Source organism: Salmo trutta, chromosome 5, assembly GCF_901001165.1.
Source record: "Salmo trutta chromosome 5, fSalTru1.1, whole genome shotgun sequence".
Taxonomy (NCBI): domain Eukaryota; kingdom Metazoa; phylum Chordata; class Actinopteri; order Salmoniformes; family Salmonidae; genus Salmo; species Salmo trutta.
Genome location: NC_042961.1, coordinates 54,628,358 through 54,646,662, shown reverse-complemented (window position 1 = coordinate 54,646,662; position 18,305 = coordinate 54,628,358). Strand labels below are relative to the sequence as shown.

General features: G+C 41.4%; 1 protein-coding gene across 1 annotated transcript; it reads right to left on the bottom strand.

Annotated features, from left to right (window-relative positions):
* Nucleotides 1-3,473: 3,473 nt before the first annotated feature.
* Nucleotides 3,474-16,722, bottom strand: LOC115194541 (E3 ubiquitin-protein ligase TRIM39). The gene is made up of 10 exons (XM_029754297.1): nt 16,511-16,722; nt 15,556-15,683; nt 14,969-15,315; nt 14,666-14,861; nt 14,200-14,295; nt 12,083-12,316; nt 11,823-11,970; nt 10,009-10,035; nt 5,396-5,663; nt 3,474-4,558 (listed from the first exon to the last, which is right to left on the bottom strand). The coding sequence occupies exons 1-10, from the start codon at nt 16,515-16,517 to the stop codon at nt 4,288-4,290; spliced, it is 1,722 nt and encodes a 573-aa protein (XP_029610157.1). The 5' UTR covers nt 16,518-16,722; the 3' UTR covers nt 3,474-4,287.
* Between the last annotated feature and the right edge of the window lie 1,583 nt (nt 16,723-18,305).

Sequence of the window (18,305 nt, the reverse complement as noted above, 5' to 3'; positions counted from 1 at the left end):
AGACCAAAGAGCTCTCCAAGGATGTCAGGGACAAGATTGTATACCTACAAGGCTGGAATGGGCTACAAGACCATCGCCAAGCAGCTTGGTGAGAAGGTGACAACATTTGGTGCGATTATATTCGCAAATGGAAAAAACACAAAAGAACTGTCAATATCCGTCGGCCTGGGGCTCCATGCAAGATCTCACCTCGTGGGGTTGCAATGATCATGAGAACGGTGAGGAATCAGCCCAGAACTACACGGGAGGATCTTGTCAATGATCTCAAGGCAGCTGGGACCATAGTCACCAAGAAAACAATTGGTAACACTACGCCGTGAAGGACTGAAATCCTGCAGCGCCCACAAGGTCCCCCTGCTTAAGAATACATATACATGCCCGTCTGAAGTTTGCCAATGAACATCTGAATAATTCAGAGGACAACTGGTGAAAGTGTTGTGGTTAGATGAGACCAAAATTGAGCTCTTTGGCATCAACTCAACTCACCGTGTTTGGAGGAGGAATGCTGCCTATGACCCCAAGAACACCATCTCCACCGTCAAACATGGAGGTGGAACATTATGCTTTGGGGGTGTTTTTCTGCTAAGGGGACAGGACAACTTCACCGCATCAAAGGGATGATGGACGGGGCCATGTACCGTCAAATCTTGGGTGAGAACCTCCTTCCCTCAGCCAGGGCATTGAAAATGGGTCGTGGATTGGTATTCCAGCATGACAATGACCCAAAACACACAGCCAAGGCAACAAAGGAGTGGCTCAAGAAGAAGCACATTAAGGTCCTAGAGTGGCCTAGCCAGTCTCCAGACCTTAATCCCATAGAAAATCTGTGGAGGGAGCTAAAGGTTCGAGTTGCCAAACGTCAGCCTCGAAACCTTAATGACTTGGAGAAGATCTGCAAAGAGGAGTGGGACAAAATCCCTCCTGAGATGTGTGCAAACCTGGTGGCCAACTACAAGAAACATCTGACCTCTGATTGCCAACAAGGGTTTTGCCACCAAGTACTAAGACATGTTTTGCAGAGGGGTCAAATACTTATTTCCCTCATTAAAATGCAAATCAATGTATAACATTTTTGACATGCGTTTTTCTGGATTTTTTTGTTGTTATTCTATCTCACTGTTCAAATAAACCCATTAAAATTATAGACATAACTTCTTTGTCAGTGGGCAAACGTATAAAATCAAATACTTTTTTCCCTCACTGTATCCTGTGTCCTCTGATTAATGCAGATGAAGGGAGTTAAATATGCATAGTTTTTTTCTGTATATAAGAATTACAAATCAGCCTTTACTTAAATCATGTTTCTAGTCTACTGCATAGTTACAATGTGTAATCATTGATGTCCCAGGAGAGGTAAACACTGTTGAAGTGTATAATTGTAATACATACATGCAGACACAGCATCATTCAAACACTGGAGTTTGATACACCTGGTATTGGACATGACTGAAAAATGTCTCAGATTCATACCTGAACCGCACCTTTATTTGCCAAGGAAGAGTACATGATCAGTAAATATATTCAATGTACAGGCTACAATGTGGGGATCTCACACGTGGTAATAAGTACAGTACATGTATATAGGACTTGCACAATAAAGTTACTATATTCTACTCTATCCATAGGCTTCATTAATGCCATTCAGACTTGAAACCTGATACAACTACTATCATAGCTGAGGTTCATAAACAGGTTCTGAATTAATATTCATACCAAACGTTTTAGGGTCCATAAACAGATCGGCTACATACTGTAGCTAGCTACACATCCATAGGCATACAGTTATTTGTATCCTCCACTACACAATAAGCAAGTAAATAGTTAGCTATGTTACTTCAGCTGCATTGCAAGGCAAGGCAAGCTTACACAATTGTACATTCAATTTGCAGTAAATGCTTTAGCAAGCTAGATTCTTTACAAACACTGTTTCCCAAGACGACAGCCTGGTTTGCTGGTTTTCTCAGGAGTCCCTAAAACATTAAATAACACGAATTACAATGTCATACTCATGTCATAACACCAGCTAGCTAGCTGGCTAATGTTAGCTAGTCAGTCAACGTGCGAAATCGTGATTTTCGTAAATTAACTATATGTCAAAAAAATATGCATAATTGTTTGTCTCTGCACCGACTAACATATTCCTCAATTGTACATTTTTTGCTTGGCTCGTTATGTTATAATTACTTACATTTGCTTCCACCGTAATGTTTTGACAGCCACCTTTGCTGAAGAATGTCACCAGGGACTGGTGGCGCACACCAAATTTGTCAATGGAACCACTCACTATGATTGGTCATATAAAAACCTTGGGACCCAAAAGCATAATGAGTGCTCCAACTCCCCCTTGTGGTGGTCTGGAGCAATGAAGCCATGATGCTGGGTACTTTTAAGTCCCGCAGTGTAAGCTCACAACTTTTAAAGGAGCAACCACTGTACCTGGAAGAAACTGCCATGCAGTATTGAGGGAGAGAGTCTACCAGAACAAAGAGCTTCTCTTTGTTCAAAACTCCTAATCCCCAAAATGGGAGAACTAAACAATATTTCTATTTTTGAGAATGTGGGAATGGTCCATGGTCACTTAAGGGACAATAATGTGTGTTTCATGAAGGACAGGAAACACACATAACCGTATCTCTTAATAAAGTGTACATTTCCCAGCTATCTGGGAAATCTAAATATTGTGAACCGTATGTGATTAAACATTAAGCTATTTTTGAAAAGACATAATGTGATGTTAACCTTCTAAATGGGAGTATGGATTTTCATATAAAGATGAACTAGTCAGTGGCCACACCCCCGTGAGCCCAGACATCACATTAGGCGTCATTGAACCACCCCTTTTCCACAGAGTATAAAACCCACTTCCAACAAAATATACATAATGTCAGAGAATGCCGGGACAGAGTCCCCACGTTGGAATGGCTAAAATTCTATAGGCCACGGAAGATGACATACAGGCATAAATATATACATTGCAATTATTCTCGAATGAACAGCCATTTATGTGCAAAGGATTAGCATTTCAATGATTATAATTATCCACTCTCAGTCCCCGCCCCTTTCCTTTGTCTGCCATGCAGTTATATTGCCTTAGCCCACTATGGACTTTTCATTCATTGTTAGTAACCAATATCTACTGTTTGTTATGCATTTCTGTGATTAGTTAGTAAATAATTAAGCCAATTTGTATATTGCTGATTCATTATGGAAACTAGGGTTTGTGCAGATATTCAAGGGTTTGCAACGTTCAGTAATGAGAATTGATTAAGTAATAATAATTCATTAAATCAAAGACTAATTGATTCATTTAATCACATAATTAAACCAAGAGAATTGATTTGATAATATAGTCTTCACATTTAATGATATTCCAGACACATTTATATAACTCCAAGTCTACTGTGAATTTCACTTAACTTTGCTGTAGTGCTTTTCTTTCCTAGAACTTTGGTTGAATATAATTTCAGGGGTCATTTACTTGATAGAAAATCTTTATTTAAAAGCTCCAGATTGAAGTACAAAAGTAAAAACATTTCTCTGTGAATTTGCTGTACTGTAGTTACATATTTAGTAGATGTTATTGTGGGTGTAGCGAAATGCTTGTATTCCAAGCTCCAACTGTGCAGTAATATCTAAGGATACGCAACAATTCACACAAATCAAAAGTAAAACAATGGAATAGAAATATTAGGATGAGCAATGTCAGAGTCCGGACTCTTAATTAATAGCTTTCAATTTACTTCTAGACTAGAAAGATATATTTTTTATCCAAAGATCAATCCCTTTAACAAATACTTATCATGTTTCGTTGTTTACTGTTTAGTAAAGCAATACTCAAATTAAAGTATGGCAATACCCAACTAAATGTCCATTTTGATTAATCCAGCTATCAAAATAGTTCAAAGCATTAGACTTCTGTGTATTAAAGCAAGTAAGAATCTGGACAGTAAGGTCAATCAAATATTAGCTTTTCCTGACCATGTTACCTGACCTGAGGAAAACTCTGGGCCTTAGTTATACAGTATATCGGCTATCACTTGGTTCCCACAGTTTTTCCTGGTAAGATCACACAGTGAGGAAGAACTCAGGCCCCTAATCAAGTGGCTAAACTGTGATTGGTCAACCTCTGAGCAGAATGGGTTGTTGTCAAGGTTGTGTCCCAAATGGCACTCTATTCCCTGCATAGTGCACTACTTTTGACCAGGGCCCATAGGAGTGCAGTCAAACTTAGTGCACTGTATTGGGAAAAGGGTGCCATTTGGGACACATCCCATGTCATGTTTTGTCTCAGCTATGCTTCACGGCACTGATGATGAGCGGAGCCGTGTTCTTTCCATCCTGGTTGAGACAGGGACTAAATATCGGATACAAACTCTCATTGAACGTATCCACGAACGTGAAGAGGTGCGTGCGCGCCTTGACGTCGTAGAACAACAACTGGCCACCTTCATAGTCAAGAAAGATGCCAATCTTCTGGGGGTGAGAGGTCAGCTGGAGGGGCTGTCGAGTAGATGCCAGAGCCTTGACCTCCCCACTCTTCAGCCACAGGCACCAGTACCTTTGTGATGAATTGACAGATTATTATTCTTGCTAAATATCACATCCATAAGTGATCTGTAAATGTATTAGCTAATGTTAACTACAGCATTTGTTAATGTCTATTCATGTACCCTTATCGGCAAGTGTTAGCAATAAAATAAAACAAACATCCTACTCAATATTTTAAAAGGGTAGAATTAAATAATTACTTTGCTACACTGAACAATATGCTCTGTAACAATAAGGTCATGAAATCTATCTAGACTGAAGCTTTATGAATGTTATTATTATGAATTTTGTATACTTTTGTTTACCCCCTTCTCCCCAACTTCGATCTTGTCTCATCGCTGAAACTCCCCAACAGGCTTGGGAAGGCAAACAAAGGTCGAGTCATGCGTCCTAAGAAACATGACCAGCCAAACCGCACTTCTTAACACCCTCCCGCTTAACCCGGAAGCCAGCTTACGAATGTGTCGGAGTAAACATCGTTCAATTGACAGAGGTCAGCCTGCAGGCGCCCGGGCCCACCACAAGGAGTCGCTAGTGCAAAATGACCCAAGTAAAGTCCCCCCCGGCCAAACCCTCCCCTAACCCGGACGACGCTGGGCCAATTGTATGCTGCCCTATGGGACTCTCGATCATGGCCAGTTGTGATAAAGCCTGGGATTGAACCCGGGTCTGTAATGGCGCCTCTAGCACTGCAATGCAGTGCCTTAGACCACTGCGCCACTAGGGCAATTTGTGATGTTTTGTGTTCAAATTTGTGGAAGGATGTGTTGCATTTTAACTTTTATCCTTCAAATGTATGACATTTTAATTGAAAAATTAAAACAATTAAACAGAAAGTCAGCATTACCCTCCATCAGGGCTCAGCTTTATCTCTCCTTTCCGACGTGCCGATGCCCGCATCACACCCACAGTCCAGGCAGTCTTGCGGCCCACCTCGACCTCCCAGTAATGGCGTCCAAAGGAGAGGCCCTCGCGAGCGAGCACAAAGAGGGCGGGGCTGAAGCGACGAGTGCCTTCCGACTGGTTGTGCTTCCGTTCCTCGTATATCACCTGGCGACCATCCTCTGACAGGACCAGGTTCCTCTGGGCGGTACCCGGGTCCAGGTACACTTCAGCTGGAGGAGCAGAGAGAGAGAGAGAGCCGTGTTGAGAAAAGCATTTATTCTTATGAGAAGAGAGTAAGTTATATTTGGAAGAGGGTGGGTTATATTGCAACCAGTCCAAGTTCCATTTAAAACAATGTATGTACTGTAGTTTACCAAACAAAATGGAGGAGCAGACTAGAGGTCGACCGATTAAATCGGTATGGCCGATTAATTAGGGCTGATTTCAAGTTTTCATAATAAATCGGAAATCTGTATTTTTGGACGCCGTTTATTATATATTTTTTAGATCTTTATTTAACTAGGCAAGTCAGTTAAGAACACATTATTTTCAATGACGGCCTAGGAACGGTGGGTTAACTGCCTTGTTCAGGGGCAGAACGACAGATTTTTACCTTGTCAGCTCAGGGATTCAATCTTGCAACCTTACGGTTACTAACCACCTGCTTTACATTGCACTCCACGAGGAGCCTGCCTGTTACGCGAATGCAGTAAGAAGCCAAGGTAAGTTGCTAGCTAGCATTAAACTTATCTTACAAAAAACAATCATAATCACTAGTTAACCTGTTGAGGATCTTATCCCGATCTTATCCCGGTATTGGGATTCATTGTCATGTGACCATGGCGGGGAATTCAAAACTGCAAGAGTAATCATTTCAAAAAATCAAATAATCAACTATTTTCCTCCATTTGAAAGATATATCTCCTAAATCTAACCACGCTGTCCGATTTTCAGAGGCATTACGGAGAATGCATAAAGTTAGGTTATGTGAGGAGAGTACATTGACAATAGCTGCGTGTAATGTTTAGCCAATTCAAAGAAGGGCATCAACAGACAGAAAACTAGCTAGAATTATGCACTTACCTTTGACAATCTGCATCAGATGACACTCATAGGACATTATGTTATACAATACATGCATTTTTAGTTCCATCAAGTTCATATTTATATCCAAAAACAGCATTTACAGTCGCGGTGAAATTCAGAATTTTTTTCGGCTCGAATGCACCCAGTGAATCCAGCATTACAAATCACGGAATTACTATTCGAAAACATTGGTAAATTATAATATTGTCATTCAAAGAATAATATATTATCATCTCGTAATTGCTACCGAAGGGCCAGATCTCAAAATAACTTTACTGGGAAATCACATTTTGTATAAACTGGGTACTATGCTAACAACAATAAGCTATATGCTAAGCTAAGCTAAGCTATACCGTTAGCATTAGCATCATCTAATATCGATAATAACATTCTAAATATCCCCTTACCTTTGATTATCTCCATCAGAAGGCGCTGCCAGAGATCCCAGGTCCAGAACAAATGTGGTTTCTTTTGACAAAGTTCATAATTTATGTCCAAATAGTTAGCGTTCAGTAGGCTCCCACAAAATGAGGTGGGCAGTGTAAAGTCACGTCGAAAAACTAAAGAAAACCTAGTAAATAATCTATTTACGTTTGTTTAAACATGTCAAATGTTGTTTAGCACTAATCTTTTGTTCCATTTTTAACGTGAAACATCAGTAAACATCAGTAATATTTTCACACAACCTATCAAGTGTCTAGAATAAACGATAATGACAAAGGCACTCTTCTCAGATTCATGCGCAGGCGCAAAAAATGAAGTGATGACGTGTCAACTTGTAAGCTTTCTAATTCGGTGTGTATTTATCACAGATGCTTCAAACAACTTTCTAAAGATCGTTGACATCTAGTGGAAGCAGTAGGAGTTGCGAACTGAATCCTTTCTCACTGTGGTATCTTTAAAACAATGACACTAAATAGTACAGCCACAAAATTCTCATTTTTTTTAATCTATTTTTCTCAGGTTTCTGCCTGCAATATGAGTTTTGTTATACTTACAGACACCATTCAAACTGTTTTAGAAAATTCAGAGTGTTTTCTATCCGAATGTGTTAATAATATGCATATCCTAGCTTCTGAGTTGGTGTAGGAGGCAGTTAAAAATGGGCACATATTTTTTTCAAAATTCTCAATACTGCCCCCGTGGCCCGTAGAGGTTAAACTAGTAATATGAACCATGTGTAGTTATCTAGCCTGTCCTGCGTCGCATATAACCGCTTAGGTACACGTTGCTCCAACCATAAACATCAATGCATTTCTTAAAATCAATACACAAGTATATATTTTTAAACCTGCATATTTAGTTAATATTGCCTGCTAACATGAATTTCTTTTAAACGTTAGCTTTTTTACATGGCACATATTGCACTTTTACTTTCTTCTCCAACACTGTTTTTGCATTATTTAAACCAAATTGAACATGTTTAATTATTTATTTGAGGCTAAATTGATTTTATTGATATTAAGTTAACTTCTCTAGGGTAGGGGGCAGTATTTTCACAGCCGGATGAAAAACGTACCCAAATTAAACGGCCTACTACTCGGGCCCAGGAACTAAAATATGCATATTATTAGTAGATTTGGATAGAAAACACTGAAGTTTCTAAAACTGTTTGAATGATGTCTGTGAGTATAATAGAAGTCATATGGCAGGCAAAAAAAACCTGAGCGAAATCTAACCAGGAAGTGAGAATTCTGGTGCTTGTAGTCCTTTCAAGTCATTGCCTATCGAACACAGTGACTTAGGGTTCATTTTGCACTTCCTAAGGCTTCCACGAGATGTCAAGTCTTTAGAAAGTTGTTTGAGGCGTCTATGATGAACAGAGAGCGAACAAGAAGGTGAGGAAGTTGGTGACCCAGGGAAGGACATCAGTTCATTGGCATGCATTCACGTGAGAGGTAGCTGTGTTCCAAAATGTTTTTCAAGACAAGGGAATCGTCCGGTTGGAATATTATTGAAGTTCTAAGTGAAAGGCCCTAAAGATTGATGCTATACAACGTTTGACATGTTTGAACGAACGTAAATATAACTTTTTTTTTTACTTTCCGTCTTGACATTTTCCGCGTGCTTCCTACACTTGGAGTAGCTAACTGAACACGCTAACAACAAGGAGCTATTTGGACATAAATTGTGGACTTTATCGAACAAAGCAACATTTATTGTGGACCTGGAATTCCTGGAAGTGCCTTCTGATGATCAAAAGGTAAGTGAATATTTCTAATGCTATTTATGATTTTAGATGACTCCAAAATGGCGGGTATCTGTATTGCCTAGTGTATTTTTCTGAGCGCAGTACTCAGATTATTGCAAAGTGTGCTTTCCTCGTGAAGCTTTTTTGAAATCTGTCACAGCGTTAGCATAAAGGAGATGTTCATCAATAATTCTTTGAATGACAGTTTAATATTTTATCAACATTTATGGTTAGTATTTTTGTAAATTATTGTGCTGATTCACCGGCAGTATTGGAGGCAAAATATTTTCTAAATGTCACGCGCCAATGTAAAAGGGGGTTTATGGATATAAATATGAACTTGATTGAACAAAAAATGCACGTATTGTGTAACATGATGTCCTAGGAGTGTCATCTGATGAAGATCGTCAAAGGTTAGTGCATAATTTAAGCAGGTTCTGGTTTTTGTGATGCCTGTCCTTGCTAGGAAAATGGCTGTGTGCTTTTTCTTGTGTTGGAACTGTGCTAACAATCTAACTTCATGCTTTCGCCATAAAGCATTTTTGAAATCGGACAATGTGGTTACATTAAGGAGACGTGTACATTTAAAATGGTGTAAAATAGTCCTTTGTTTGACAACTTTGAATGACATTTTGTGGTTTTGAATTTTTCACTGGCTGTTGAATAGTGTGAAACATGGGTGGGACGCTCCCCGAGAGAGGTTAAAATAAGTGTTCATTCAGTATTGTTGTAATTGTCATTATTACAAATAAAAATCGGACGATTAATCGGTATCGGCTTTTTTGGTCCTCCAATAAATCGGTATCGGCCTTGAAAAATCATAATCGGTCGACCTCTAGAGTGGACATATCCCTGGACTAAACAACCAGTGGAGGCTGCTGAGGGGAGGATGGCTCATAATAAAATGTCTGTAACGGCGCAAATGGATTGGCATCAAACACATTGAAACCATGTGTTTGATGTTGTTGATACCTTTCCACTTACTCTGCTCAGCCATTACCATGCCGTCCTCCCAAATTAAGGTGCCACCAACCTCCACTGCAGGTTTGTATCAAATCCTAACTGTTATCATGACCCAGTACTGACAATGTATGGTGAAGTATAGACAGAGCTGAATTACTGAGGTTCAACAAAGCCTTACTATTTTCCTCTGATATTGACCAACATTTCAGTAGTCCACAGGATTCTGTCATTAACGTTAAAACAAAGTTGTTTCAAAGAGGAGTATGTTTAGACAAATCACAGTTGAAAGTCAAATTTGCACAAATCTAAAAAAGAATACAGGTAACTGTACCTACTTGCATAGTTCTGCAGCTGCCTGAGCTCTGGAAAAGACAGAGAGCAAGAACAAAAATATAATTACTTGAAATTGGAAAGAATGAACTAAAAGACAGCGCAAACTAGAATGCTATTTGACCCTAAACAGAGTACATAGTGGCATAATACCTGACCATTGTGACCGACACACAATTAAGGAAAGCTTTGACTATGTACAGACTCAGTGAGAATATCCTTGCTATTGAGAGCTGCCGCCGTAGGCAGACCTGGCTCTAAAGAGAAGACAGTCTACAGGATGTTCCCACTGCCAACAAAATGAGGTTGTAAACTGAGCTGCGATTTCTAACTTCCTGCCAAACGTGTGACCATATAAGAGACACATATTTCCCTCAGATTACACACCCACAAAGAATTTGAAAACAAATCATATGTTGATATCTCCCATATCTATTAGGTGAAATGCCACAGTGTGCCATCACAGCAGCAAGATTTGTGACCTGTTGCTACAAGGGCAACCAGTGGAGAACAAAAACCATTGTAAAAACAACCCATATTTATGTTTATTTATTTTCCCTTTTGTACTTTAAACCTTCTTCAGGATTGGTGGGTCCCCCGAGGGACGGTTGAGCTAACGTAGGCTAATGCGATTAGCATGAGGTTGTAAGTAACAAGAACATTTCCCAGGACATAGACATATCTGATATTGGCAAAAAGCTTAAATTCTGTTTCATCTAACTGCACTATCCAATTTACAGTAGCTATTACAGTGAAAGAATACCATGCTATTGTTTGAGGAGAGTGCACAGTTTTGAACATAAAAAGTTTATTAATAAACAAATTAGGCACATTTGGTCAGTCTAGATACAAAATTTGGAACAGAAATGCAATGGTTCATTGGATCAGTCTGAAACTTTGCACATACACTGCTGTCATCTAGTGGCCAAAATCTAAAATGCAGCTGAGCTGGAAAAATACATTATGGCCTTTCTCTTGCATTTCAAAGATGGTACAAAAAAAGCAACAGTCGGCGCAGGCGGGAGAGCGACAGTTGGCACGGGCGGGCGAGCGACAGTCGGCGCTGTCAGTCAGTCAGTCACCTGTTGTTGCCATCTCATTACTAACAGATGGCTGACCTTTGGCATCTACTGTACTTCAATCTGATGACTCACTCTTTATATATAGAGGTGCTAGTCTAATGACCTACATCTAGATATCTACATCGACACCACAGGAGGTTAGTGGCACCGTCATTGGGGAGGACGGGCTCATGGTAATGGCTGGAGTGGAATAGTATCAAATACATCCAACCAATGCCATTCCATTCCCTCCGTTCTGGCCATTATTAGGAGCCATGATAAACACTGACATAAGGTCAGTTTGGTGTTTTTTTTCCTTCTTTGTAGTTGAGATAAGGTTTGAGTGAAACTAAACTGATCCTAGATTGGTGCCTACAGGTATATTCTATCTGGAGAGAAATGGGATTTGGAAACAGGAAGTGAGGTCACAGTAAGCAAGTGAAAATGGTTGTCTCTCGATTTTAACAGTTTTACACATTTGACTAAAGCCTTAAACTGTAGATCAGGGGTAGGCAACCCTGGTCTTGGAGTGCCGTAGAACTTCATGTTTTTGATTTAACCGACGTGGAACACCAGGTGTGTTGAATTTAGGCAATCACTGGACTGATCAATTAGCTCAGTTGGTCAGGAGTGGTGCCAAGTGGCAACAAAATCCTGCAGTACCTGTAGCCTACCCCTGCTGTGGGTAGTGCAGCACTATTTTACCCTGAAAAACAAGGTATAATTTGCTCTATATAATAATAGTTGATTTTACCCACCTTTTCCATACAGACTCTTCAGTTCTTCCTGGAACCTGTCGACAAGGGTGCTGACGGATGATTGGATGGTTCCTATGTAGAGGTCTGTGTTCACACTCACTCCTGACCAATTACTGGGCTCTGGGAGGGGCGCCAGGGTGGGCAGGCTCTGCAGGGAGGACGAGGAGAGGTTTAACTGTGCGTGTGTGTGTGTGTGTGTGTATGTGCGTCTGAGTTTGTGTGTGTGGGTCTGTGTATCCCCTCGTCATGTCTTAGCCTACCTGGAGGAAGATGACTTTATCCTGGTTCTGTGCCAGGGCGTCCAGCTCTCCGCTCCTCTTCCGGAGCTGGCTCAGTTCGTCCTCCAGACCTCGGGCCAGCTCCTGGGCATGCCTCTCCGCCTCACGCTGTCTCGTAGCGATCAGCTCCACCAGCTCAGCCTGGCTCTGCTCCACTAGACGCTGCAGCTCTGCATACACCTGCCAGCTGTCCTCCAACTCCCTCTGGGCAGTGCTCTATAAAGACAGGTGATAGATAGACGTACACAGACATTGAGACATTGTTCTATTTTTTCAATGTTTTATTTCACCTTTATTTAACCAGGTAGGCCAGTTGAGAACAAGTTCTCATTTACAACTGCAACCTGGCCAAGAAAGCAAAGCAGTGCAACACAAACACAGCGTTACACATGGAACAAACGTACAGTCAATAACACAATAGAAAAGTCTATATACAGTGAGAGTCAGAGATGGGAGAGGACAGCGTGACATGTACGGACATATTCTAGAGATACAGATAAATGCATTACCACAGCTTGACTCCAATCAAGTTGTAGAAACATCAAGGATAATCAATGGAAACAGGATGCATCTGAGCTCATTTGAATCTCATAGCAAAGGATCTGAATACTTAAAAAAAAATCCTTATAAATTTGTCTTAATTTCTATAAACCCGTTTTCACATTGTCATTATGGGGTAGTGTGTGTAGATTGTTGATGAAAACTAGTAGAATAAGGCTGTAACGTAACAAAATGTGGAAAAAGTCGAGGGGTCTGAATACTTTGTGAATGCACTGTACTGTATACAGACATTCTGGAGAGAGTTAAATCCTTCGCTCTCCTCCATGTCCCTCTGAGCACTGCTATAAAGACGGGGTGATGCAGGAAAGAGGTTGTGGTGTGAAAACACACACGGCTGAGGTAGGTGTTTGAATGATGCAAAGTGACTAAAGCTGTGGACACAGACACCCACCCACCCGTTTTGCCAACAGCACAACTCGCCTAACAGGTCTGGCTGCCTTATCTCCCTCAGCCCACATTCAAATATCTACCGGTTTGAGTTGGAGGAAACACTGTGTGTTTTGTTATACTTCCTTTCCATGTCACATGTTCATGATTACACAGGAAAAGTGTATAATACAAAAACACTGAAAATCAGAACCTATTAACAAAATTGGTTATCAACCCCCCATCCCTTTCCCCCCTCCCTCTAGTCAGAAAGTAACCCACAATATATCCCCTCCCTCTGTAACCTCATCGCATTTAACATTAAACATGGCTCAAGTGAACTGCAGTTGCACTGTGCTCTATTTACAGTCAATATCTGACCAGGAGACTGGTCAACCAGTGTAGCAGTGAACTTAGGAAGCTTTAGTGAGTAGGAAGTACTGCTAGAGAGAAAACAGGGTTGTTTACTACCATTTAGCCTAGTCTCAATTGGCTGTGTCTACAGTATGTAATCCCTGCAGGAATTGACCCCATGACCTTGGCTAGTGCCTCTATGCATTTGAGAGTGGCTACATTTTCTCTAGTCCCATGCCTCAGCTGTTTACCTAAACAAGTGGCGGGGTGGTCGTTTTGCTGTTATTGGAATACCGGATTTCCCCTTTAAATCCTACAGAAATCCTACCTTATTAACCTCTTTGGTCCACAAAGGGAGTTTCCAAGAGGTTCTAGCTAAGGAGTATAGGATTAAAACAGGGTGTGGGCACTCAGGTAAATGTTTGCACTGGCCATGCCGGTTAGTCTGCCTAGGGGATGGACCAGAGCCATTACAAACATGGGAGCAAAAACGCTTTCTATGGTAGTCAACTGTAAGACCTAGCGTAAGGGCTGGGGACACTATGGGGGGGTAATGACACTATGCAAATATAATCTATTTGATTTATACATCATATGACTATTCACCATATGTCAAGATGGATGTTCATGTTACAGAAAAAAAGAAAAAAAAAAGAGGCTTGATCAAGAGGCAGTATGCCAATCAACTATACTGTACAATGCACTATTGTTGATTTGCCCTAATATAAAACAATCCAGTTTACACTCACTCAACCAAACACAACAAAAGACAAAGACAGTGCATTTTGATGAAATCACCATTTATACAAGGGACTCACTTTTATGACCCGTATGGACTGGTTGATCTCTTCTAACTTCTTGGCCCGCTCCTTGATCAGATGTTTCAGCTCCGACCTCCACTTGCCCAGATGACTCTGTGTGAGGGCAGAAAATATCCAAGTCTGATGTATAGTACAAAACCAAAAATACACAAGAGGGGGTGATTTTTTTTAAATTACTGGCTAGATGTGATGCAGATGCTAGGTGTGATGAATGCCAAATCACCTCCATTACCCAAGGGCTGGCAGTACCCAACAATAATGTAGCCACAAGTTATATTGTGTTACACATCTCAGCCTGCCTGTCTGTCTGTCTGCTGAGCTAATGCACTGTAGTGCTACACAATTTCTGTAATTTTAATAAACCAGGGTATCCTGTGCACTACAAGACTGTTAGGCTTAATAGCCAGGCTTTAGCTCAGTGGGCTATCTTTTTGCTGTATCTGTCTGTCTACCCTGGACTCACCATCTTCTTCTTCCACTCACGGTCGACGGAGACGATCTCGTGGGTCTTGTGTGAGGCTTCTGCGCAGGAGATGCAGACGCAGCCGTGGTCGTTACGACAGTAGACCTCCAGTAGGCGCTCGTGCTTCTTACAGATCTTCTCTTCCAGGTGGTGCATGGGCTCAACCAGGCGGTGGGACATCAGAGACTTCACCTTCCTGTGTTAAGGTCAAGTTTAGCTTATGTGTCAGGGTGGGGGTCAATTACATTTCAATCATAGGGAGAAGGCGGAAAAATATATATATATATCGTTTTTATTTCTCACTTGTGATGTCGGAGATGTGCGTCACAGTATGACCCGGGACAGTTGAGACAAGACTTCAATGCCCTCATCTTCCTCCCAATGCACGCATCACATGGCACCTCGCCTGCCCGGGCGAACTCTCCACCCTCTGCCGCAGCTGCCGGTGACTCTCCGTGAAACCCATGTCCCGCCGCCAGACACCCAGCCACCGCACCCGCCTTCGTGTTCGGTGAAGTCACACCCACATCGAGCCCCTGGAACTGGGAAGAGATCTCGGCGAGGACCCGGTTGATGCTGAGCTCCGGCCTTCGGGTGTAGCTCTTCTTACACATGGGGCACTGGAACTTCTTGCTGTGGTCCCAGTAGCCCTACAGAATGAGAAGAAAGACGATACATTTTCTTTATAGTCCATGGAAACACACACAATGAGGGGTTGGAAGCACGTAGTCTAGTATTCTTCCTCGGTTCCTTAATACCATCTAGAATATTTTTTTCTGGCCACGTACATTTCGCTTAGGTTTTCCTTGCTTTTTAGGGTCTAGGCCAGGTAACTAAAGCATTGTGACAACTGCAGATGTAAAAAAGGCTTTATAAAGTAAATGTGATACCTGAAGACAGGCCTTGCAGAAGCTGTGTCCGCAGGGGGTCGAGACAGGCTCTACGAAGACCTCCAGACAGATAGAACATTGGAATGACTCCTCTGACAAGGTGCCCCCCCTCCCTGGGGATCTCACACCTGACAGGGGGGAGGCGAGGAGAGAGGGAGGTGAGTGAGAGAGTGTGTGTGCGCGCACACGTGAGTGAGTGCATAAGAGGGAGAGATGAAAAAGCCAGTATGTTTAAATGAGCACCACAGCCCTAAGTTTTTAAACAGCAACACAATGCTCACTCCCATCAGCAAACGGGTCATGAAAGAGTTTGTTCCAAACGTTCCAGTTGTAAACCATCCCTGGAATGTAGAAATGCAGGCTGTATGTCTACCTTGTACCTGCTCTAGGTTTTAAAAGAATCTGTACGGATGCGTACTGTCTGCGTCTCAAATAGCACTGTATTCCCTATACAGTGCACTCTGGTCAAATGTAGTGCACTGATGGAGGATATGGTGCCCTTTGGGACGCAACATACTTGAACTGAAATGACATGCCATATTTCGATAAATACCTTTTCAACTTCAAATAACAATACTATTAACAAAACAGCTTCACAAATACAGGAAGTTTGAAGTTAAAGGGAGAGCATATGGCAGAATAACCGATGTCAATTTCCAAAGAACTATTATCAAATTCATGCAAAAAAATAAAAATACTACTTTTAGATACTATTCTTTCATGTTGACTTTAAAAATAATTTCTGACCATACCATCGATTCATACTTTTGTAAATTGTTCTATACTAGATCAACATTTCTTTAAATGCACTATTGAAAACACTCCCCCCACATGCTGTGAGAAAAACCTGTCCAAACAAGTTTAGCATCATTCTTAGTAACCAACTTGATGACATATGAGATATTACAACAATAAAAAGGGATAAAAATGTTTAGAAATATAAAGGTTAACTTACTCTGCATGCTGATTAAGGTATCCTGTTTCTCGTGTGTCCACACAGTCCCGTGTCTGTACAGGATTCTGGAGCTTTCTCCCTACTCCCCTGTATTGTACTGGCAGTCACTCTATGGAAATCCACAACAGGTTTTGGCCCTGTGAAACACACTACTGTCTCTCCCTCGAGCTCAACATCACACCCTGCAGTATCTCCCTCCCTCTCGCACTTTGATCTGAGCAGTGAGCACTGTGGGTGTGTCCAAACTTCACCTGAGCCTGTATTCACGAAGCAGGAGTGTGGATCTAGGATCAGGCCCCTTGTCCAAGTCCATATAAATCATATTATGGTCAAAATGCAAAACTGATCCTAGATCAGCAATCCTAGTCAAAGGCTTTACGAATACAGGACATGGTAGGAAATTAGTGCTTCTCTAGTGTGCATAAAGGTGTAGACCCTACTCAACCTCAATACCACGACATCACAATCACTCCAGAAGCCTCAGCAAAGTTGTCAGAATTGTCACAATTAGGCCTATGCTATAATGGATTGTAGTTTTGTTCCTTTCCATGAAAACATTACAAAAACTAACCAGATTAAGTCAAGATATACCTGTGTGACAATGCACACTGAAGTAGCCTACGCATGAGTCTGTCATTTCACTCCATTGCCATCAGTTGGCGCTAAACACAGATTGGAAATATTTGCAAATGTTTGTGAAGTCACAAGCGATATGGGTTTTGGGTCAAGATTCACATGGCATTGACCAACACACTATTCTATTATCAGATATAGCTTCCTCTAGAAATAGTCTGCTTGAAAGACAGTTCAATTGCTCAATCTGGAATTGTTCACTAATCCTCAGGGCCATAACTTCTGTAACAATTGTATTGGTCAATGGTTTGTCCATTCATATACACTGTAAATGTAAAAAAAAAAACAATTTAGTGTAAAATGGAAGAAAGTTGAGGTGATGTAGAAAGATTACCTAGGCAGCATCCCCATCCCTTCTGTCGCTCACATTTGCATACTCCCAGTCATGATTGAGTGCCAACAATGTCTCTGTCCTCCCGAAGTGTACACTCCCAGTTACAGATTTAACAATGGTGGAAACTTTCCAGCCAATGCTTACACCAAGCCAATGCTTTCAAATACATGAATGCTCAAGTACACTTTGGGAGAAATGTGGAGAAGTGGAATGCAGCCCAGATAAAAAAATAATAATAAATTGCCCTCTTACCATCTGCAACATTCTGAACAAATCACCCCAATGAATTGAGTGGTTTTGGAATAGACTGTCTGACCATCCCCCCCACCATCATTTTTGCAAGTACCCAGTTACTGTGAGCTCCTGCCCAAGTCTAGCACTGCATGTGCCTAAACCATGGCCGTCTGAAAACATTACTAGCAGTCAACCCTTGATTCCTCCATCCTGGGAAAGAGTACAATTTCATACCCGTCACGTAGTCTCCTCCTCAAAACCGATTGGAGGAAGAGGACAGAGGGGAGGGACCCCTGGCTTACTCATCCAATGGGTTTTGAGAATGAGACTAGAGGACACGAGGAATATGCAATTGAGAACTTCCCCTGGGTCTCCTCAACTCCATTAGAGGGGAAGACCCAAGCTCACTCTTTCAGACCTCCTCCAATAAGATTCATTGAGAAAACAGAGGAAGGACAGAGGAAACAAAGAAAAAAAATAAAAATCTTCAAATTCAGCTCACATTAAATGAAAATAAGGCAATGCCACTATACGGTCCTGTTAGACGGGAAGGGAGAGATCGGTTTTCTACATGCAACAATAAGGAGCTCGAGG